The sequence below is a fragment of the Coenobita brevimanus genome, chromosome 18 (genome assembly GCF_032717465.1).
Source record: "Coenobita brevimanus isolate Jiangsu-jjx chromosome 18, ASM3271746v2, whole genome shotgun sequence".
NCBI classification, from domain to species: Eukaryota; Metazoa; Arthropoda; class Malacostraca; order Decapoda; family Coenobitidae; genus Coenobita; species Coenobita brevimanus.
Genome location: NC_136971.1, coordinates 20787349 through 20811505, shown reverse-complemented (window position 1 = coordinate 20811505; position 24157 = coordinate 20787349). Strand labels below are relative to the sequence as shown.

General features: G+C 42.3%; 1 protein-coding gene across 1 annotated transcript in view; it reads right to left on the bottom strand.

Moving 5' to 3' along the window:
- The window catches only part of LOC145391426 (uncharacterized), a 343680-nt gene that overhangs the window by 103652 nt on the left and 215871 nt on the right, over positions 1-24157 (bottom strand). The window contains exons 4-5 of the mRNA XM_080266038.1: positions 22373-22470; positions 10505-10833 (exon numbers count right to left, since the gene is read on the bottom strand). Coding sequence (XP_080122164.1) covers positions 10505-10833; positions 22373-22470 — 427 coding nt within the window. The remainder of the gene's footprint in view (positions 1-10504; positions 10834-22372; positions 22471-24157) is intronic.

The following is a 24157-nucleotide window of genomic DNA, read 5'->3' as shown; positions in this document are numbered from 1 at the left end:
AGAAGTAAGACATACATAGGGCAGCGGCATTAAAGAACTTTAAAGCAGTAAATAACTGGAAAACGTCTCATCTTTACAGATGACACTCACTGGATTACTGTATAAGGGGACAGGATCTCAGATTGAGGAGTTGAGGCTGAGACTTGCCCCCATCTCCTCACTGCAGACACTAGTCCTTAGCCTCAAACCCCTCAGTATTACTAGCATCACTGAGGAATCCGCAGCAGCTTATGTTGTGGGCACTGGCGAGGCTGATAGGGTAGGCAAAGCGAATCTGGTAAGTGAGGTGGGTCAGACAGGTGAGGAAAGTGGAGCTGACTAGGTGTGGAAGGTAGGAGGTAATGAGACGTTGAGAATGCAATCTCATTTTCTTGTAGAGTTCATTACTTGCTGGACTTAAAATATGGCCTATCAGGCTCGTACAAATCTTTACACCAGGCAGGTCAAACTCATTGAGTAGCTCGTCTTTAATGTTCTTTGTAGATGGAGAATGTTGCACAGCAACTGGTATGATGGCTACTTGGCTGTGAGGCAAGTTCTGCCTAGATCACAGCTTCTTGGGCCTCCTGTGATGTTTCCTCTTCATCCGCGGCGATGAAGTCCTCTGTTGATATCTCTGTGTCGTCGTCGGACAACCCGACAATACTCTCCGTCATTATGTTGGGAAACCTTCGTCTAGGATGAGACGGGCAGTTCTGGCTGCAGCAGACAGTGCATCCAAGATGGGATGTGGGGATTGATGGATAAATGTGGGGAAGAACCTTCTGAATACTTTCGGTGTTGGCCTGCTTTGCTCCAAACCCTGGCAATGTTGTACATTGCATTTCTTTTTTATTTACTTATTTATTTAAGTTCAGCTGATTTCCGACTCCACTGCACTTCCAGTGCTGAAAAGTTCACCTCATTCCCTCCAGTCTTCCGCTTCTAACCTCTCTAATGCTTCCTTCCTTCCTGTTGTCTCCTGCATTTACTTGCTGGCGCGCTTCACATATTATCTCTGAAATTTAAAAAATTACACTTTGATCATGAAGTTATATCTTCGAGGCAGTGTTCACTAGCAGAAACAAGGCCTGTCTAATCGGTGCTTGCGGTTGGCCCGAGCAAATATCGAAGAGGAGAATCATTCTGAATGGTAACAATATAGATTTATTAAAGAGCTGGGCTATCAGCACAAGCATATAGTCGAAACAGTGCGTCGTAACTGTCCTTGTAGCACACTCCGTAGCGTTGTTTTGCCAGTGGATAGCAATCGATCCAAACTCAGTCCAACAGTAGACCGGGAATGGACGAAACGTTGAGTTACCATAGGTTGCACCTTACACTCCTACAGTTTTGACTGCCATGACTAGTGTAAGACATTCTTTCTTAGCCTTGTATCAGAGACCACTCCTTTTCTCCCGAATCAAGAATGTAAAGGAGGGCAGGTGTTGCCAGAATAAACAGATCTTGTCCTCGTTAATAATCTGGCATCTCATAACCCCCTTCCTTTACCGCCCTATGAAGTGGGAGAAGTCTGCTGCTGTCACATCTGCACTACCAGCCTCGCCATTGTGCTTCGTATTCTAGAAGTTTTACTGTTTAATTATTCGAGCCACCATTCCTTAGATTTCTTTAGGTTTTTCTTTTAGTGTACTGGCATCCACAGGTAATTAAATTTTCTCTGGTCAAGCACAAATCTCATCAAAATCCTTTTTGTCTTAATTGGCAAAGGACTGACAACACCTTCAGCATTTCAGCCACATTCGTGGTTGCTAGCCACAAGGTATGTGCAATAATCTCGTGGTAAAGAAGAGAGAAACCTGTATTTTACTCAGGAAAAATCATCTGATAAATTACCAATATGCCGGAAATTGAACCCTGGACACTCAGGTAAGAGCCAGGCAGCATACCACTACACCACGACCAGATAAAAGGTGACTCACGTTGTCACAATCTTGTAACCAACGTCCCTCCGCCCCCACTGTGGGCCTGAAGGGCGTGAGTTGGCCCCCTGGCACTCGGGCAAGTAGATGCTTTTAATCTATCCCAAGCACTTCCGGCAAGTCAGAAGTGCTTGGGATAGATTAAAAGCATCTACTTGCCCGAGTGCCAGGGGGTTAACTCACCCTCTTCAGGCCCACAGTGGGGGCGGAGGGACGTTGGTTACAAGACTGTGACAACGTGAGTTAACTTTTACTTGGTCGTGGTGTAGTGGTATGCTGCCTGGCTCTCACCTGAGAGTCCCGGGTTCGATTCCCGGCATATTGGTAATTTCTCAGATAATCTCGTGGCAGTTTTGAACAGTTTGCGCAGTAGATTTATTCACAATGAAGGCCTTGGCAACATTACACCTTTATACAAGCCTGTCCAAGTAATGGAATATTTCCTTCTTCACTGTTAGAGAAAGGCCTTCTTGCTTGCGCCCACTACCTCATAGAGAAGCCATGCCTGATCACGCTACAAACCTGTTCCACGACACACAGTGAAGTAAAAGTACTGTAGCACAGTTAAAAAACTAAAGGAAAAGTGCATCATTGTAGTGAGTCAGGTCTTGTTGGCGTTATCGCTCCACGTGCCTAGTGGCGAGGAAGGGGGTGCTTAAGATTCTGAGAACATCATGGCAGCCATACCGTCACTGCAAAGGCGGTTTAAGTCGTCTCATAGCCCAGGTCAACTTGGGCATCAGACAGGCATCAGTATGATTCAGTAAGTGCCACTACAATGGTCGTGTTTCTTCTGCAGATACGACGTTCTTGGTAACTTTTTTTTTTCTTCCTTGTACCTGGAATTCCTGCACAAGGAGCCAGCATATACGGAGAGGTTATTGTATAGTGTACGAATATTACCAGCATGATGAAAAGCGTGTATATAGGTGATTGTGATGGGAAAAAGACTTGGAAAAGAACATGGTGGACCGATATTGATTTTGAACTTGTGAAAAAGCAAAGTATGGAAGATGAGCATGCAAAAATGATGAAGGATGGAACTGGATGGATGTATCATAAAGAGAAGTTGTTACCGGTTCATTATCTGACCGCTAATCCGGGTACTGACAGCGGTTTGCCACCATCCTGTATCAAACTGTGTGCTGTTCTAATCTGAGGCCAACCTTGGCTGACCCCTGTGTTTACTCAACTGTGATCCAGTCTGTCAGGTGCCCTGTTAGATATGATATGGTTCAATCCAAGTCGAATTACATGAGGACCACCCTATAGAATGTAGGAGCCAATGACCTGGTTTGGCCACCTCCTTGAAGGGATTATTGTAAAGAAATAATGTCTTGCTGTTAGATACGTTAGTGGAGAAGAGGCATGGGTACTGCGATATATCAAGTGTGGCTAGAAGTGGAAGACTTACTCACTCTTACTCCAGCCTCTTCCAAATCACTCTCCCTAGTTTAAGTTACCTAGAGACAGTATACGAAGTACTCCAAAACTCTGAATCGTAAGTTAAGAATTTGTATTTATGTTAACTTGTACCTAGCAGCCTACTAATGTAACTATTCCAGTTCAATGTATACTTTATTTGCAGAAGTGTCTGATCATTAAATTTGTAGGTTAGAACTGTACTGATGTGAACGTTTCTTATCATTTCCTTTTTAAAGGCTCCAACATGCTTGTATGCATCGGCCTTGGTCCCCTAATGGCGGCTCTCCATGCTGCTCGATCTCTAGCAGCCATCCTATTCAGTTCCTTATCCCTGAGGTCACGCTCAATGACTTCATCCCAGGTCTTTTTCGGTCCACCTCTTGTAACCCTACCCTAACGTTTACATTTCTCACTTTCTGCACCCAGTTGTCATCCCCCATCCTCTCCACATGCCCAAACCACCTCAGTCTATCTCTCCTCATCACAGAGCCAATACACTCCTGTCCCATCCTACCTCTTAACTCTTCCATCGTAAACCTAGCCCCCTCAGGCCTCGAATTCAAGGACGCACTGCACATCCACACAGTCATTGTCATTCCTGTACGTTTGAGCCTGCGAATATCCTCCTCCTTTACTGCCCAGGTCTCACTACCATACAGCATTACACTCCTAACACATGCCACATACAATGAATGAAGCGACTAAAAGGGGCCCATTTATCTCCAGTCTTTCTCTCTATGTCCTCTTCTCTTCTGTTCACACTCTTTTGTAGATATTTCCATGGTTCTTCCGGCCTTTTTCAGTCTGGACATTTGGTTTCATGACATTGATAGTCAAAGGACTTCCCACGCCATTTCAACACCATTACTTCGACGTAAAACAGCTTCAACATCAGTGTCATTTCAACGTTAATACCACACTATCTTCTTCCTTTCTGCCATTACCTTTCTCTGCCTTAGTGCCATAAAGGGTAAATTCTGCGCTGCAGCAACCTGTAGGTATGGCGTTGTTTTATACTCACTGGCTAAATGTACCCCATATAATTCGTTGAAATAGGTCCCCCCCCAAAAAAAAAAAAAGAAGTCACAGTTCATACATGTTTTTGTCTTATAAGTGACGAGTGTAGGTGTTTCAATATGGCGGCTTAAATGACACGTTCGCAGCGGAGATAGCCTCTCCATACAATAGAGCTCAGTGCTCTGCACGCACCTGGCTTTAAGAAGGATAAGACCAGTGAAGATTGTTTACCAACATGACCAGCATGGGGCAAGGGCTACTGCTTCCTCCTCCCCCTACTCCCTAAGGATGATAAAAGTTATTAGATTGGGTGGTGGTGCAGCGTAGGAGGGAAGGTGGTGAATGTGGACTTTCTTTTTTTAAGTAAGAAACAAAATTGCACAGAGGCAGACCTCAGGATCTGATGGAGGGAGGGAGTGCCTACAGGGTGGGCTTTATGTGAATGAAGTGTATACATGTTTAACATTATATGAGAATGCATAAGAAGAAAATATATGGAAGAAGGGAATATATATATATATATATATATATATATATATATATATATATATATATATATATATATATATATATATATATATATATATATATATATATATATATATATATATATATATATATATATTGCTACAGAGGGAATCCCAGGAGGAAAGGTTACTAGTCTGGGAAATGGCAGATGAACCAGTTCTAAGTAAAAGAATTTATATGATCATGTGTCCAGATCTCATCCGTTACGGAACTATACTTACTGATGACCTTATGGGCAAAAATGATGTCCCTCAAATTTCCCCCATAAGATCAGTGGTTAGAGCCCCGTAACGGTTAACATTTGGATACTTACATGATGATTCAACATTTTTTAACTTAGCAAATCATTTTCCAAAGTTATGCTTATTCCTCCCGGGACATCCTCTCTAGAAGGAGTAGACTGTAGCACAAGTCGAGCAGGACAGTACTCCCAAGGTGGATGGAAAGCTAATGACAGAGAGCTGGAGCTCCCGTTACATCAGCCCTCGGGATTAGTTCCCGACCATCTCCCTTTGCTGAACCTTTTCAGTGTTTCAATAATGCAGAGAGTAAACCAGCATGCTCTCCAGTACAAGTTTCTCTAACTGTCAACACAAACTACATACACACTACACTTCCTTTTCAAATTTGTTAGAAAAAAAAAAAAAAGAAGCATTTATTAACGTAGCCTCGGAGTCCTCGGGAAGGGGGGGGGGCATAAATGCCCCCATCATCGGCTCCTCTCCCGGTGACGACTCAACGAGCTGCCTGGGACCACTGTCTGACTCACTTCTTCATTTCGTCAACATTCGCGGCCTTTCCTCTAACTTTCTCTCTGTTGAGCACCACCTCTCCTCCTCTAAACCTCACCTTCTCTTCCTAACTGAGACTCAGCTGTCTGAGGTAACTGAGAGCAAACCCCTTTCTGTATCTTCCTACTTTCTATATACTTATTTCAAAGTCAAAGGAGGCTGTTGCGCATATGTATGCAATGACTTATCTTGCTCTCGTGTTCCTGAACTTGATTCTTCTGAATTCTCTATTCTCTGACTTCGGCATTCCTGTCGTTCTCTGACTAAATATATCTGTGATGTTTACTTATCCCCTGATTCTACTGATCATGGAAAATTCTTTGACTATTTTACTTATTCTATCCATTTCTCCTTTCTCTGAAATCTCCATTCTAGGAGATTTAAATGTTCACCACCACCTTTGGCTCTGCTCTTCTTTCATTGATCCACCTGGTAAACAAGCCTATATCTTTTCTATCCTTAATGACCTAGAGCAGATAGCACAGCACCCAACTCGTATCCCTGAGCGCCTTGGAGAGAGCTCCAACATACCTGACCTCTTCCTTACAACAAATCCTTCTGTTTACACTGTAAATCCTTCCTCTCCGTTGGGCTTCTCCGATCGCAGCCTTATCACCTTTACCTGTCCTATTGCTCTCGTACGGCCTGTGGACCCTCCAAAGAAACGTTGGTTGTGGCACTTTGGTGCTGCTGATTGGAAGGCCCTCAGGCAGTACTTCTTGGATTTTCCCTGGAATGATTATTGCTTCTATGGCCAAGAGCCATCTGAGTGTGTCATGCACATTACAGAGGTTATTCTCTTGGGCATGGAAGCATGCATTCCTTTCTCATATCCTCTGACTAATGCAAAATTACAACTTGGTTTAATCACGCTTGTTCTAATGTTGTCCAAAACAAGGAGAAGCCCTACAAAAGGCACTGGAGCCAACTCACCCCTTAACCTCATCTTTTTTATATTTCTGCCTGGAATCGTGCTAAGTCTGTTCTTCGCTCTGCTAAAAATAATTTTAACCATACTAAATGCTCTGAACTTTCAAACTCGAATTCTTCCTGCTCCTTCTGGCACCTTGCCAAAATCCTTTCTAAAACCTTTACATCATCCTTCCCTCCTCTTTTCCACTATAATAGCTTTGTAGCTATTTCTTCTACTGATAAAACAGAACTCTTCTCTCAGACTTTCTCCTCCAATTCGACGTTAGTGCACGTCCACACGTGTGCTCAAACAAGTGTTGGCAACATGTAACCAACACAGTATCGAACATGCTGCAAACATGTTGGGAACAACAGCGTTCAGATGATGTTGGCAACATCATGATGAAGTCTCAGCTGCCTCGTATGGACACACTTATCCCATCACCTCAGCTGCCAGTGTTCGAAGCTGCACTGAAACATGTTTGCATAAATTTGTCCAAATACTGTGGCAAACATGTTCCTGAACATGTTGCCAGCTGTGTTGCCAACATATGTTTGAGTTCACGTGTGGACGCGTCGTTAGACGATCTTGGTGCCATCTCTCCATCTCTTCCCCCCTCTGACCTCATGGATGACATAAGAAAATTTTCAATAGAAGTATTTTCTGCCATCACAGGCCTCAGTACTAGCGAGGCATATGGGCCTCATGGGTTCCCTCCTGTTGTCCTCAAGAACTGTGCTTCTGTGCCAACACCCTGCCTAGGTAAACTCTTTCGCCTTTGTCTGTCAACTTGCACCTTTCCTTATTGCTGGAAGTTTGCTCTCCTTCATCCTGTCCCAAAGAAGGGTGACCATTCCCAGCCCTCTAACTATCGCCCATTTGCTTTAACATCCTGTATTTCAGAAGTTCTTGAGCCTATTCTAAAAAATAAAAAAAGTTCTTTCCGATCGTCAGTATTGGTTCCGTCAGGGACGCTCCACTGGTAATTATCTCACCTACCTTTCAGACTCCTGGTCATCCTCATTTCGGGACTCTGGCAAAAGCTTTGCCATTGCACTTGACATCTCAAAGACTTTCGATTAAGTCTGGCATAAATTTTGAATTTCCAAACTACTCTCTTACGGTTTCTATCCTTCTATCTGTGCCTTCATCTGTAGCTTTCTTTCTGGTGGTTGAGTAGCTGTTGTTGTAGACGGCCACTGTTCTTCTCCAAGAGCTGTCGATAGTGGTGTTCCTCAGGGCTCTGGTCTACCATTAACTCTTCCTTTTATTCATCAATGGCCTAAGCTGTACAACTAACTCTATCCACTCATACGTTGATGACTCCATCCTTAAACTTTCCATTCGCTTTCCTCAGTGTCCATCTCAGCTGCTGCTTCAACCAGGAAGGGATGAGGCTATAGGACACCTAATGCGTGACATGGCTCATATCTCTGACTGGCGTAAACATAACCTTGTTTTTAATGCTTTAAAACCTCAGTTCTTTGATCTATCAACCTGACAGAATCGTCCACAGGAGCACCCTCTATTTTTTAACAGTATCCAGCTCTATCCTGCATCATCTTTAAACATACTTGGGGATTCATTCTTTCGGGAATTATCTTGGAAAGAACATATTACCCCTTTGTAAAATCTGCTTCCAAGAACTTGGGTGTGCTAAGCTGACTCCGTACCTTCTTTACGCTTGTACAGTTGTTGACTTTATACACGGGTTTTATTCGCCCCCTGTTTAGAGAACAACTCTCATGTGTGGGAAGGCTCCCCACACACAGGTCTTCTCAACAGGGTTGAATCAAAGGCTTTTCGTCTCATTGACTTGCTCCCATCAACCTCTGTCTCTTTGCTGCACTGTTGCATCTTTATCTCTTTTCTATCACTACTTCAATGGTCACTGCTCCTCTGAACTGTCTGAATGCATCCTCCAACACTACTGCCTACGATCTCCAGTCTTTCAAACGCAGTGTATCCAGGCATCTCGAAATGAATGGATCTTGAATTTGGCTCGCTGTTATCTTATTTCGTTTTTTCTTGGAGGGAGCAATTTGCTGGCCTCTGGCCTTTGGTTCCGTATTCCTTGCATTATATATATATATATATATATATATATATATATATATATATATATATATATATATATATATATATATATCTATCTATCTATCTATCTATCTATCTATCTCTATCTGTCTAACCGTATATATCTATATCTATATATATATGAATATATATATACCATCTAGCTATCTATCTATATCTCTCTATCAATCTATCTATCTATATCTATATCTATCTATCTATATATACTGTATATACACAACTGTGTGTGTGTATATATATATATATATATATATATATACTGTATATACACAACTGTGTATATATATATATATATATATATATATATATATATATATATATATATATATATATATACATATATATATATATATATATATATATATATATATATATATATATATATATATATATATATATATATACACACACACACGCAGTTGGGCACCGCTACTTTAAAATGCAGCGTCTCTACCGGTACCGCTACACCCTAACCAATGTAGAAGCGCTGCCTCGACCGCTACAAATAGAATGAAGCAGTCGTTACCACTATTCTTTACCTCGAGAGAAAATTTAACAGAAAATTTTTGTTAGTGCATATTACTGGTGTATCCTCTCCAGCTTGGCTATTTATATTCAACCAAATTTAAAATTACTATCTCTCTCTCCACTCGTGGAATAATTGTTTAATTTTCCATAAGACGAATCTGTGACCAGGGTTTTACTGGTATTTCTTATGAAACTATTGCAGCCTACAGGCTCAGTTTATCACTCGTTTCCCATCAGGAACACTAGCATTTCAAATATGTAAAAAACAACACATACCTCCAGAGGCCCCAAAGGTACTGTACATGAACCACTTTTATGTCTATGTAAGACTATTATAACTCGTCTGCAGGTGCTAGCCATTGCCTGCTCGATGGTTTGCTGTCTAGGTCTCTTTGTAGTGTTTTCTTCAGGCGTACTTTTCTCCCTCTTTCACTCCTTGGTGCCCATGGCAATAAATTTGTTGACCTCGTTGTAGATACTTGGATGCACAAGGCCAACATGCACCTTAAGATAGAGTCCTTATTGACAAACAGGAACTTCATTTTGGGGACACGTAACAGAGTGTTAAACACAAAATTGTTTTCCTTGACACCAATAAAACTAAAATACATATGCACGAAAGGCCAAGGGTTAGTAGTACCACGGTTAATAGCTGTGGGCGGTGTAGCAGACGAGCTGGCTACAGCAGTCAACGTGCAAGATGATGAGATCAGCTCCACATCCATCTGGTTGGACTGTGATTCCTCAAGACTGTCCATGTTATCGTAGGCATGGCCGCAACCAGCTTTAAGGAATCTGTCCATCTTGGAAGCTGGATTACGTAACACGTTGACAAAAAATGTGAGTTACGCCGCGCACTTCACACAAACAGTCACAAGCAAAGTCCCAGGTTTGGGGGCCCAGAAAACGACAGTCTCAGCAAAATTGGCATAAGACTGGCGATGCTACCGAAATCGCTATATATTAGAAGCAGCGACTCATGACTGCCGCTACAAAATTGTAGTAGCGCGCTACTGCCCCCCTTCCCAACACACACACACACACACACACACACACACACACACACACATATATATATATATATATATATATATATATATATATATATACCATGTATTTATCTATTTATCTATCTGTCTGTCTATCTATCTATCTGCCTAATACTAGAGAAAGTAAGTTGTATAATGGAGAATAAATCGCTAATTAGGAGGCATTACGAAGTCTCCCATGCAAAGTATAATACAGTCCCACGGCCTAACATTTGGACCTTGATGAGACCTTACCCGGAAGACATCAGTGTAGTCCTCCGTCGTAACGTCTATGTCAATTCGTGGATCCACACTCCCACGCCTTCCGTTTCCTCTGCTTCCTCGTCCACGCCCCCTGTTGTTGCCGTTCCTGTTGTTCCGTCCCCGCCCTCTGTTGCCCCTACCGCCTCTTCCCCTGCCGTTGAGTGGGTGGCCGGCAACATGTGAGGTGTCAGGGCGGCCCATCTCTATGACAGTTGTGGAGGGTGATAGAGGACGGGAGGCGGAAGGCGTGCGAAGCAGCTTGGCCTCCAGAGTCCTGACGCGGGACTCCAGGAATTGAATCTGGGTGCAGTTGAAGCAGCCTGAAAATATATGCGAGAATATTACACACACACACACACACACACACACACACACACACACACACACACACACACACACACACACACACACACACACACACACACACACACACACACACACACACACACACACGCACTAGTACATCATATTATAATCGTCCCTCTCTCCCCCCAGATCAGGAGACATTGAGAGTGTTACGATACATCAATTAAAATAAAAACAGGCCACAGCCACTGAAAATCGTCCCGGCGGGCTGATGCTAATAACAGACAGGAAAGCTATAATGCATTACTCAGAACACAGCCATATTAACAAGGTTAACAAAAACCAGTCGAACTGGACAGTTCTGCTAAGGTAGATAGAAGGCTGGAGATAGTGAGTTGGATCCCCATCCTACCGGACCTCAGTTCCAGCCCATATTCCTATGCTAATTTTGTGGGCATGTTGGCCCACTCCGAGTGGGCCAACATGCCTTTATAAAAATTTCACTGTATCTTTTTACACCAATCTTACAGGCATAACACACATTGCACAGTTAATGTGAATGTTACAGCGTAGGTAACACAGTGTTGCTTTAATGTTTTGTGGTAAGATCATAAATATTCCCACCTTTCCTGTGACCACCTAATGAGAGATCTTGGTTTAGTGCCTGACTCATTTTCCATTAAAAACCGTAAAATCTGTGGCCTCGCCTCTAACTTTCTCTCTTTAGAACATCTTTCCTCTCAGCCTCAACTTTCCTCACTGAAATCTAGCTGTCTGGAACTACTGATAATGACATTTTTCCTATATTCACTTTTTTATACAGAAACGAGAGAACTAGAGGCTAATAGCCTACATTTTGTTCCCGTGAGAGAGAGAGAGAGAGAGAGAGAGAGAGAGAGAGAGAGAGAGAGAGAGAGAGAGAGAGAGAAAGAGAGTGAGTGAAAATCTGTTCATTTCGAGATGCCTGGATACCTGAGCTTAAAATACTGGAGGTCAGAGGCAAAGGGAAATGCACACCGCAAAAAACAGTTCGAGAGCTGATCGGTTGCATACAAAAATGGCTGAGAATATCCGTTTACTATTGTTTTAGAGAGCTAGGCAGAAATTTTGTGAGGGCGTTTGCAGATAGGTGCTGTACACCAACTGTAATGGAGCAGAGATGTAACCAGACGGTTCAGAGGAGCAGTGACTACTGAAGTACTGATAAAAAGGAGATAGATAAGCAACACAATTACGTGGAGAGGGAGGTTTAAGGGAGTCACTGAAAGGAGGTGAGTTGATGAGGTGGAAAACCTTTGAAGAAATATATGTGGGAGAACCACCCATGCACATAGACAAATAAAACCCCTTGTACAAAGTCAACAGCTACACGGAGGTAAGGAAGGCTTAGAACATCTAATCTCGTAGCTGCAGATTTTGCAAGAGAGGCAATGTGATCTTTCCAAGATAAGTCCCGAGAGAATGAAACCCCAAGGATACTGAGAGAAGATGAAAGATTGCTGAATATCAAAGGATCGTCCTGTGGACATTTTGACTGGTAGAAAGATGTAGGAACTGAGTTTTTGATCTTTTAAAAACAAGGTTTCCTTTACTCCAGTCATAAATACGAACCAATTCGGAAAATATGTGTGCCATAGCCTCGCCCAATGACTGCTTAAGTAACTGCTGTGATGGATGCTGCGAGAAATGAATGGATAGGTGAAGGGGGGAGGCATCAGTATTTGAATGGATAAGGTTAGATGATGTGCAGCTCAGAAGAAGGAAGAGAGTTGATGAGAGGACAGAATCCTGAGGAAAACCACTATTGACGGATTTTAGAAGACGAACAGTGGCCGTCTACAACAGCAGCTATAGAACTACCAGGAAGGAAACCAAAGATAATGACCAAGACAGAAGGTTGGAACTCGTACAAGGGCAGTTTGGAAATTATGGATTTATTCCAGACTCGGTCGAAAGTCATGGAGGTGACAAGTATAATGCCAAAGCTTTCATCAAAGTCCAGAAAGGAGGACGACCAGGAGTCGTATAGGAAGGTGAGGAGACTACCAGTGAAGCAACTCTGCAAAAAAACATTCAGTCAAAATGAAGATTATGATAGGAAACGTCTTTTATATTTTTTAATAGAACTGATCCAAAAACTTTAGAAATCTATCTATCTATATCTATATACCTAGGCTGCTTCCCCCAGGGAAAGGGAGGTAACCGAGACAGGACGACACACTCCCCATTTACTCATCCATTCAAACACATTCATTAGCATCTTAGCCCCAAAGGGGAGAACGGACAGATCCTCACCGCACCACACCGCACAAGGGTCAACTGCGCAATGCAATCAGTGACATCCGCAGCAGGGCCCGACAGCAGAACTGGTTTACCCCTGCCACATCATAACAGACCCATCCCCTTACCCGCACCTGACCTGACTAGCTGATCAGACCAAATGCGGGAGAATACCCCTCAGGGCTGCGTCATCACTTATTCATTCACAATTTCTCTCCATTTATTTCTGTCACGCACAGCCACTCTTCCTTGCTCAACAGACATCCCTCTCGCATCCAACGTTCTCTTCACACTGTCCATCCATCCTATTCGTGGTCTTCCTCTCAGCCTTACACCTCTCACATCAGATCTAGTTATCTTTTTCACCAATCGCTCATTATCCATTCTCTCCATATGCCCAAACCATCGCAACACCCTCTGCTCAACTCTGCCAGCCATCTCCCGAACAACTCCAGTTCTCCTTCGCACTTCATCATTTCGCACCCGATCCATACGCGTCACTCCACACATACTCCTCAGACACCTCATCTCCATTACATTCAAACTTTTCCTCTCTGCTACACCCATATTCCATGTTTCAGCCCCATATAACGCAGTCGGTACCACAACACCCTCATATAGCCTTCTCTTTACATCCATTCTAAGCGAACGACATTTAAACACTTTTTTCATTCCTCCCAGCACCTTTCCTACTTCATTTATTCTAAACTTCACTTCTGCATCTATTCTTCCATCCACAGCAACATGTGACCCTAGATTAAGCAATTTGGCGACAGCTAGAGCGCTGGGAATCGTCACCCTTCTTTGGGACTGGCTGAATGAGAGCAAACTTCCAGTAAGAAAGAAAGGTACAAGTTGACAGTCAAAAGGGAAAGAGTTTATCAAAGCACTGTGTTAACACAGAAGCACAGTTCTTGAGAACAACAGGAGGGACCCCACCAGTTCCATACGCATTATCAGTATTGCGGCCATGGGGGGCAAAAAGTATGTCAGCTGGAGAAATATTAATGTCAGTCATGAGAAAGGGAGAGGAGGGAGGAGATAGAAGAAAAGCACCTGAATCATCCAAAGTGGAACTGAAGGGGGAAGTCAGTGAAAAGAGTTCTACCTGTTTAGTAGAGCAAACAGCTACAGAGCCAGCAGAGCAGAAAAGAGGAGGGAAGGAGGATGAAAGAAAGATGACAGAAAAATATTTTGCATGATGCCAGAAGCAGTGGGAAGAACCTGAGTTAGAGAGTTCAGAACATTTAGTTTGAATGAAAGTATTCTTAGTTTGGTGAAGAAGACTTGGCACGATCCCAGGCACGAACATAAAACAGACGAGATTCAGGGGTGGGTTGGTGCTGATACCTTTTGTAGGACTCCTCCTTGCTGTGGACAGCATTAAAACAAGAATTATTTAATTAAAACTTTTTTGCATTAATCAGGGTGAAGGGAATGTATGCTTCTGTGACCGGAATAATAATCTCTGTAATGTACAAAGCACACTTAAATGGTACCTAACCGTGAAACAACAATCATTCCAAGGAAAATCAAAGGAAGACTGCCTGAGGGCCTCCAAATCTGCTGCTCTAAAGTGCCACAGACACCACTTCCTGGGAGGGTCCTTAGGCCTTACTGGGGTGATTGTGTAGGTTAAAGTGATAAGACTGTGATTAGAGGAGCCTCTCCCATTTCTCCCTCAAACTGTAATCCAGTTCCAACCCTCTTACTTATAAATTGTTCTGTCCTTTTATTTGATGTAGCTGTAGGTCTTCCTCTTGCAGTATCATCTATTACTACATTTTCTTATACTCTTTGCCACAATATCATCCTGCATGGTCGCCATGTTTATCCCATCAAAGCATTTCCCTTCATCCACTTCACAGCATATTGCATACCCTCTGAGCTTTCCTCCATGCCAAAGCTTTCATATTTTCTGACTTTGCCGATTCCATTTATATCCTTGTGCTACTCTCAGGAAATCCATCACAACCGCTAGAATCTTTGACAGATCTCCCTCTTGGCATACCTAACTTCTAAAATAAAACAGTTTTTTACGAACACAACCGGATCTTCTCCGTTCACTGAACCCCCTGGTAGACGTAGAGCAGCTAGTATGACACCATACTCGAACCCCTGACAGCCTTGGAGTGAGCGCGATCATAAATGAACTCTTTCTCTTAAGTAACCTTTCTGCTAACTTTGTCAGTCTTTTTTTCTCCAGTGAGCCTATCTGATCACAATCCTCTCCTCTTTCAATAACGTACCCAGTCGCCTAAGTAAGACCTCTTGACCCAACCAAGCAGAGACACCAATGACACTACAATGCTGCAGATTAGTAGGCCCACAAGTGGAACCTCTTTTTAAAAATTAACTTGTAGTTACTGCTGCTTGTACTCCTTAGTTCTGGCCAGAATCATGCAAAGTCTGTTCTTCATTGTGCTGAAAAAAGATTTTGTGGGACCTGAGCGCAGTGACCTTTCCAGTTTAAGTTCCATTCGCTCTATCAGTCATTTAGACAAGCACCTTTAAGTAAATATCTTTAGTCATTGATCCCATCATCTTTGTCACCACTTTTTCCCACTTTTTTCCATTCAGGACGATTCTGATGCTGTTCATGCATTTCTTACTCACTCTGCCTTTCATGCATTTCCTACTGTTTCTGATTTTTGAAGAACTATTTTCCTTCCTCCGGATGCTTTTTCCCCTTTAAGAACTCTGCTTATGTGCTGAGATCCTGCTCAGCTCAGGCATACTCTTTCGTTTTTGTTTAACATGTACAGTCGACAGAAGAAGTTCATCCCTGTCAGCCTTCTTATCACGAGTTTTTTGAGCTGGTAACACTGTGTGAAATGTAGTTGCTTGGTATGGATTAAGTGGATAACACTTAAGGTTTGTGAGACAAGGTAACATTCGACTATGCAAATGATGCTGCAGACGAGATGATAATGTTACTGATCGATTCACGACATTGGTACAAGAAGATTCTTTAGCAGGGACTCGAGAAGCACAGGGCTATTTCCACTGATTCTGGCGACGAGTATTATATGAATATGGCAGAACATATGCAGCACTAAAGATGAAGTTACAAGACAGTATTGGCTAAGGCTTATGGTTTAACATTTATTACTAAGCAGCTCACGAAACGGTATTTCAGAACTCTTTTTGTTTCGACTAACTGCGTCGTGTTCGACGAGGCTGTGGGAGGCTAATACTGTAGAGAGGAAGAGAATAGAATGGGGAACATTATGGGTAACGGAAAGGAGTAGAGTTGGTGGACACTGGTTTACAGGCAAACATGTTATAAAGAAAGAAATACTTAATATAGGAAAGGCTGAAACAGGGAGTTGTGGGGAATACAGCGAAGGGGAGGGAGGGAAGGAGGGGAAAGAGTCAGGACTGTGGAGTGAGTTTAAAAACTTGACAGCGGCGGAGGAATTGTGTAAGTTTACCAAAACAGACCCGTCCCCTGTCTTGTCCTTAGGGAACACACACACACACACACACACACACACACACACACACACACACACACACACACACACACACACACACACACACACCCTGCCGACCAACTCACCCACCCACTCCGTCCATAAACTTACCCACCCTGCCTATCTTCCCCAAACCCACCCTGCCAACTCAAAACCATCTACCCATCCACTCAGCCAACCCACTCTGACCATCACCCACCCACCCCACCCGCTCCCCCATCCCACCCTACCCACTCTCCCATCCCATCGCACCCACTCCAGCCAGCCACCCATTCCACCTACTCACCCATCCATCCACCCACTCACCCTGCCCATTCACCACCCCTCACATCCACCCAGTCCACTCACTAACCCACCCTCTCATCCAGCCTGCCTATCAACCCACCAGCCCACCCACCCAGACTGTCCATCCACCCACTCCACCCACCTTGCCCATCCACCCACCCCACCCACCTTGCCCATCTACCCACTCCACACACCTTGCCCATCCACCCACTCCACCCACCTTGCCCAATCACCCACTCCACCCACCTTACCCATCCACCCACTCCAAGTAAGTAAGTAAGTACCCACCTTGCCTATCCACCCACCTTGCCCACCCATCTTCCCACCCCACTCTGCCCACCCACCCATCGACTAGCATTGTTCATTCACTCACCCACCCTTCCCATCCGCCCAGCCACCCCACTCACCCACCAACCTCGCTCACCCACCCTGCCCACTCCACCCTCCTCCGCCCACCCACTCCACCCATCCGACCACCAACCTGCTCACCAAGCCCAAATAGCAGGATGACGAGAGAGAGAGAGAGAGAGAGAGAGAGAGAGAGAGAGAGAGAGAGAGAGAGAGAGAGAGAGAGAGAGAGAGAGAGAGAGAGAGAGAGAGAGAGAGAAATATGTTTATAATGCAGATGGTCATTTTGTAACAGTGCTGAGTACAAGATGTTCACACATGTGTTTTAATTTCAGTCATGATAACTGTCACCTCATCATGAATAACCACTCGTAGTGAAGAAAGTAAACCAAGCAGGGGGAACAGAATGAAGCTGGGCGGCTGATGATGGTGGCGGGGTGGGGTGCCAAAAGTGGAGATTGACGGAAGAAAGGGGGTGAGGAGTGTAACGCGAGGAAGGAGTGATATTGTGTAATTATGTATGGTATCTATCTATCTATCTATCTATCCATCTATCTTTCTCTCTCTCTCTCTCTCTCTCTCTCTCTCTCTATGTATATATATATATATATATATATATACTATATATATATATATATATATATATATATATATATATATATATATATATATATATATATATATAAATATACCTATATATATATATACCTATATATATATATATTTATATATATATATATATATATTTATATATATATAAATATATATATATATATATATATATATATATATATATATATATATATATATATATATATATATATATATATATATATATATATATATATATATATATATATATATATATATATATATATATATATATATATATATATATGAGTTTTCTATCTATCTAACTATTGCCAGACGCCTCAATCCCGTTTGGGGTGGCCACAAACAAATCGCCTCCACGTCGTCCTGTCCCCCGCCATTTCACTGCCCTGCTCCCAACTCACACCCCCTCTCTCATATACCTCTCCATCCCATCCCTCCATCTCATCCTCGGCCTCCCCCTCCCTCTTCCTCCCTCCACATCACTAACATACACTCTCTTCGTCAGTCTTTCACCCTCCATCCTCTCCACACGGCCAAACCACCTCAGTGTGTTCCTCATAACACTTCCTATCACATCCACATCCACACCACAACGCTCCTTTATATCCTCATTCGTCAGCCTGTCTCTCCATGTGACTCCACAGGCTCCTCTTATATATAGTATATATATATATATATATATATATATATATATATATATATATATATATATATATATATATACGTTAAACGAATATTGTTTTTTTCATCGCCACACTGGTGAGTTCCCGTATAAAACGAACCTCAGTGAACGTCTTTAGTTTGGATACTTTCTCTACTCTTAATCATAACAATTTTATCAGTAACGATGAAACATGGATGACAACAGAGGGTGACTGAGAAGACTAGAGAAGGATGGAAAACGGGGACAGGAGAGGAAGTGATTTAAGAAATATGAAACATTATCATCGCGCTGTGTGACATGTACTGTACTTGTTTCCATTGTGTTTATTTAAAATCGTTATCACTGTCATGTAAACTCATCTTTAGTGCTGAAAATGTTATATCATTTTACATACAGTATTGGGTGGGAAAATCAAAGAAAATAATCCTGTACATCCTGCATCAATACAAAAGAATGTTTAGTCTCTACTGTCGTAAATCTATCAGTAACATTATCTTCCCATCTGCAGCACGTCGTAAACTATCTTTCACCACATACCTAAACTAGGAAGCACTCAGAGGACGCATACCTCCGCCAATGCCATTGCCATTAATAAGGATCGGGATTCGGATCCGTGGATATAGGATCCGGATCAGGATCCGGATCCGCCCCCAAATTTAATCACTTCTTTCCCTGTCCATGGCCCACCTTTCCACAAAATTTCATTAAAACTCCCTGAGAACTTTTGGAGATATTGTGCGGGATGCTCCGGATCCGGATTCGGGGCAAAATTTAACAATTTCTACCTTGTCCCATGACCCACCCTTCCACAAAATTTCATCAAAATCTGTTCTTAACTTTTGTAGTAATCCTGCTAACAGACAGACAAATGGTAGTAATGCATTTCACCCTCAGCATCACACCCATTCCACCTCCCAACCTCACCCTAGACAGCCACACGCTCAAAGTGGCCACCTGCACCAAGATGTTGGGTGTCATCATTGACGAAAAGCTGACCTGGGGCGATCACGTCAGTGGTGCAGTTAAAGCAGCCAACTACAGATCGTACATACTCCGACGCCTCAGGTCCCTTGGTCTTCCAATGATGGAACTGTACAACATTTACAGACACTTTATTCTCCCCACGCTGACATATGCCTCACTTGCCTGGTCCCTCAGCCTGACACACACAGTGATTCCGTCTTGAAGGTATTGAAAAACGTGCAGTTAGGATCATCATGGAACCCTCGTACAGCACCTGTGAAGACACCCTTCACACTCTTGAGCTAACAACCCTGGCTGACAACCACCAAGCCCTTGAACAATTTAGCTACAAAATGATGAGCAGCCCACGTCATCGCCACCTTCTGCCACCGCCAGCACCCCCACCATTGCTTGACATTCGAAGATACATTAAAGGAACCCAGGTTCTAGCCAGAACTGACATATAAGAACAGTCCGATTCCCACTCTAGTTAGAATTTTAAACAATCATTAATACTGTGTACAGTATGTGATTTCTCGTTTTACTAAATTTAAATGAATTTGTAAAGAGTACTTGCTTTAAGTATTAGCTTTTAACAGTTTCTTAATTTGGCTATGCTTAAAGTATTAACTTCTAATGATTTTATGTTTTAAAGAGTGTAACTACATTACTTTTCAAATACTCTTCCTATTATCCATTGTGTATTTTCAGCCTGTTGTTGCCTTTTATCCAATAAACCGTTAATTATTATTATTATAATTTATTATTATTACTATTATTACTATTATTATTATTATTATTATTATTATTATTATTATTATTATTATTTTTATTATTATTATTATTATTACTATTATTATTGTTATTATTATTATTACAGACCAACAAACCAACGCGGAGTAAAACATAACCTCCTTGGCGGATGTAAATATTAGTCACTTAAGCCATACCTGGCAAGTATATATCACATGATGTTGCCAGAATAAAAATGATAGTGGCACAAAGGTTGACAGGGACGACCTTCGGCTACGATCTAATTTCTCCTTCTTGTTGTAAATGTGCTATCATTAACCTTGACCCAAATAAAGGTTATACTGTACTTCCCAACTATCTAACTTAACAGAGGCCCCTTCAGTTTTTTTGCATTTTCAAAAACGTTTTAAGTCTGTCCTAACAGAAAAAAAAAAAAATCTTTTCTCAGTATTTCTGACCGTCAGCATGGATTATGTCAGAAATGCTCCACTGAAGGTAGTTTTGCATCCCTTTCAGACCCATCGCCATCCTACTTTTCAGATGTTGAATGCACTTCGACCTGTTCAAAAGACTGGCCTATTTTTTTTTTTTTTTTTTATCTATCCTCATTTCAAGTTACCTCTCTGTTTGTTGTATGGTTGCTGTTGTAGATGGCCATTGTGTTCCCCCTAAATTGTTAACAGTGAAGTTCTTCAGTAACTGCCCTTTCATCAACTCTGTCCTATTATTCCTGCACGATTTTCTGAGAAAGCATCAAGGCCAGTCAACTCATATGCTGAAGGGTCAGCCCTTCACTTTTCCACCATCATTTCGTAGTGTCCATTGTGGCTGTCTCTACAAAATTCCTGTGGTGAGGGTATGGCACACCTTGCTTCTTCTGATTATTCGACTAATTCTGACTAGGCCTAGTACCAAAAGCACAAAAAGCCTATTTGACCATCTTTCTTCATGCAATAAATTCAAGAGTCATTGCCTTCAACAACCCACAGTTCAAGCTTTCATGATGTCTGGGTATTTTCAATGTCTCTTCATCTCGTGGTGTTCCTTTGGCAGATCACAGTGCTTTTGTTGATAATCACATTCACAGAGGTTAGGGGGGCTGAAATAATCCTAAGTTTTCTATGTGTCAATTTGTGCCGTCTTGCTTAGCGAGACTAGTAGCATACGCCTCTTTTCAAGGTCTCTCCAACTCGTCCTTTCAACTCTTTTATTATACCCACTTCAGTGGGCACTGTTCTTGTAGACTCTATTTGCAGGAACACAGGACATGTCTATCCACAAGCTCTCACCTCTTTTCTGCTCAGCTATATTATGCCAGATATAACTGGTATTGTCATTCAAATACATGAATAATCATTTCTTAATCAAATTTCTTCAGATCTCTCGAACAAATGTGTCCAAACATCCTATAGTAAATGAATGGAAATAGGTTTTCGCACTCTTTTGTTTAAGACTTTCTTAGAAAGCACAATATTTCTTTCATTGTTATGATATCAGAATTTTTCCTGCAACACAAGGAACATTTTGGGTGATAACCACCTACCTAAATGACGCCTGGTGGTCTACTGGGCTTAGGTGCTTCAACCAGAATGGGCCCATAAGAACTTACATCCGAAGGGTGGTCGAGTTGATTTCTCATAAAATGCTACCCAGGAGCGAACAAGGCTCGCCATCCTTGCCTTAAGTATTAGGACTGAGGAGCCTTCATCTATGCTCCTGATGGGGCAAAAAGACTGGATGATAGGTAAAAAGAAAGAATACCAAAAATCTCTTGTAAATATACAATGTGATGATCTTAAGTGTGACTTTTCTGTCTTCTTTGGGGTGAAAAACAAAAGAAAGGAATTTCAAGTACAATTTCTACTCTACCCCGTATCGAAAGTATGAGACTAATACTGAACACAAGTGCTTGGCGATGGGGTTTCCACTTCCCTTATATGATACAAGCACAGTTAGGGAGTTTCCAAATCGCAAACTCTCGCCCACATAAGTAACTTTTTATGACACAGAGAACACGTGGTTAGTATCTTTGCTTCCGCCCCACCCTCTCCTTTTTTTCTTCTTAATACTTGTTACTCGTCTTATAATTTCGCCAAAAGCAGCACGAAAGTATCTCAGGTATAAGTGATGCTTCGCGATCGTCAGCAATACGGCCACAAGGATGCTCACTCCTATCACAGTTGTTGCCGTGGAAGCCAGGGCAGCAGCCGTACTCAGTATCCTGCACCTCCTTGAAGGATGTCACGTACCGGGGCCGCGTCATCGTCCTGCAAGAGGATAACAACATTAACACGGAGAGGGTCAAATAAGTGAGAGAGAGAGAGAGAGAGAGAGAGAGAGAGAGAGAGAGAGAGAGAGAGAGAGAGAGAGAGAGAGAGAGAGAGAGAGAGAGAGAGAGAGAGCGTTCTACGTGTAGTAAAAATATTCTTGGGGTTCAGTGACAGTGGAAATTTCTCATATCCAATATTTTTTCTATTATTAACACAAGTGTAGAAACAAGTTGTATGAATTGGACATTCCAATATTAAAATACAGTGGCCAGTATGAACGGTCTGAGTCGTTGTCCAGCTTCATCTTCTAAGGTAACAATTGTTCGATGTCATTACATAACTGTCTCAATGTCTTGGAAATAATCAGTTGTTTCTGTATTATTATGAATTTATTCCCACATTACAATGAGGTATTAATGATTTTAACTAGGATACCACTATACGATTTTATTCAACTTTGGGAAGACCCTTAGTAATGAACAGATTACTGTAAACTGTATTTATTAACAGCAATGGGTGTCCTCGGTTCTCTCGCTGGCAGTGCTAGTTCCATCGCTAAAGCCGTTAGGGGAAAAAAGGTGGGGGAGGGGGTGATAAACATCTAAAATGAATTACAAAGACATAATCGAACAATGGAAGAGAAAGAGAAGGATCTTTTTTTAATCCTTACCTTAAAAAAAAAAAAAAAATGCAGAGGCCTTCTTTTTAACCCATACAACAGTCAAGCACCGCAGATAAAGGACTAAGTCCATATATTTTGACAACATTCGTGAAATAAACTTAACATTCATAATTTTCGGGGGATAAACATGAGAGACACCCTGCCAGGGATGGGAATGCGGTATATTTAACCTCGATTCAGTACAGGTTCCTGGAAGTCACTGGACCTGCTGGTATAAACCATCGAAGAAACTGCACTGTTACTTCGACCCTTTCGAAGTTACTCCTCCCCTGGAATTCGAGGACCTTCACTGCTCAACCTACCGCATCCAGCAATCAAACAATGCCCTCCGCGGTCGTCTGCGTTTAGTCGTTCTCTACACACTAACCGTAAAGAAAGTAGACTCTCCCACCATTCCTCGGGATTTTTTTTCCAACTTATGTAAAAAAAAAAGCGTTAACATCTTTGGTATCGAATCTGGCGTTTGAGTGGAGTAACAGCAGCAACGAAGACAGCGAGGTCCTCCTGGTTCGGGATTTACGATTCCCAATGATGAAGATAACCTCAATATTACTCATAAGTGGTTGGTTAACGTTGCTCATCCTCTAGAACCAAATGGTATGCTTACTAAACTTTACGTCGATGGTGAGTGACATAACTTTATGAGACAAAGACCTACAAATTGATGTTAGGAGTGCTGTAGAACAACTGTGTAGAGACATGAAGCAAATCATCTAGCTTATTGTTAATAAATTTATCAGAGAAGATGCCTTGGGTGATAAGAAGCTGAAGGGGGAAACTGAACGACGGAGCCTGTTAGCAATGGAGAGCTAGAGTTGCACAGGGTGCGTGAACACTGTCTGTTCAAAGTCGAAGGGCTCAATCGGTTTATCAACAGCAAATACAAGGCTATGAATGCTAAGCTGACCAGTGAAATCGAAAGAGTTAAAGGCACTGCTAAATACTCTTTATCTGAGCTTGAGCCCGTTAAGACATCTTACATCTACACTCACATTTCCAAAC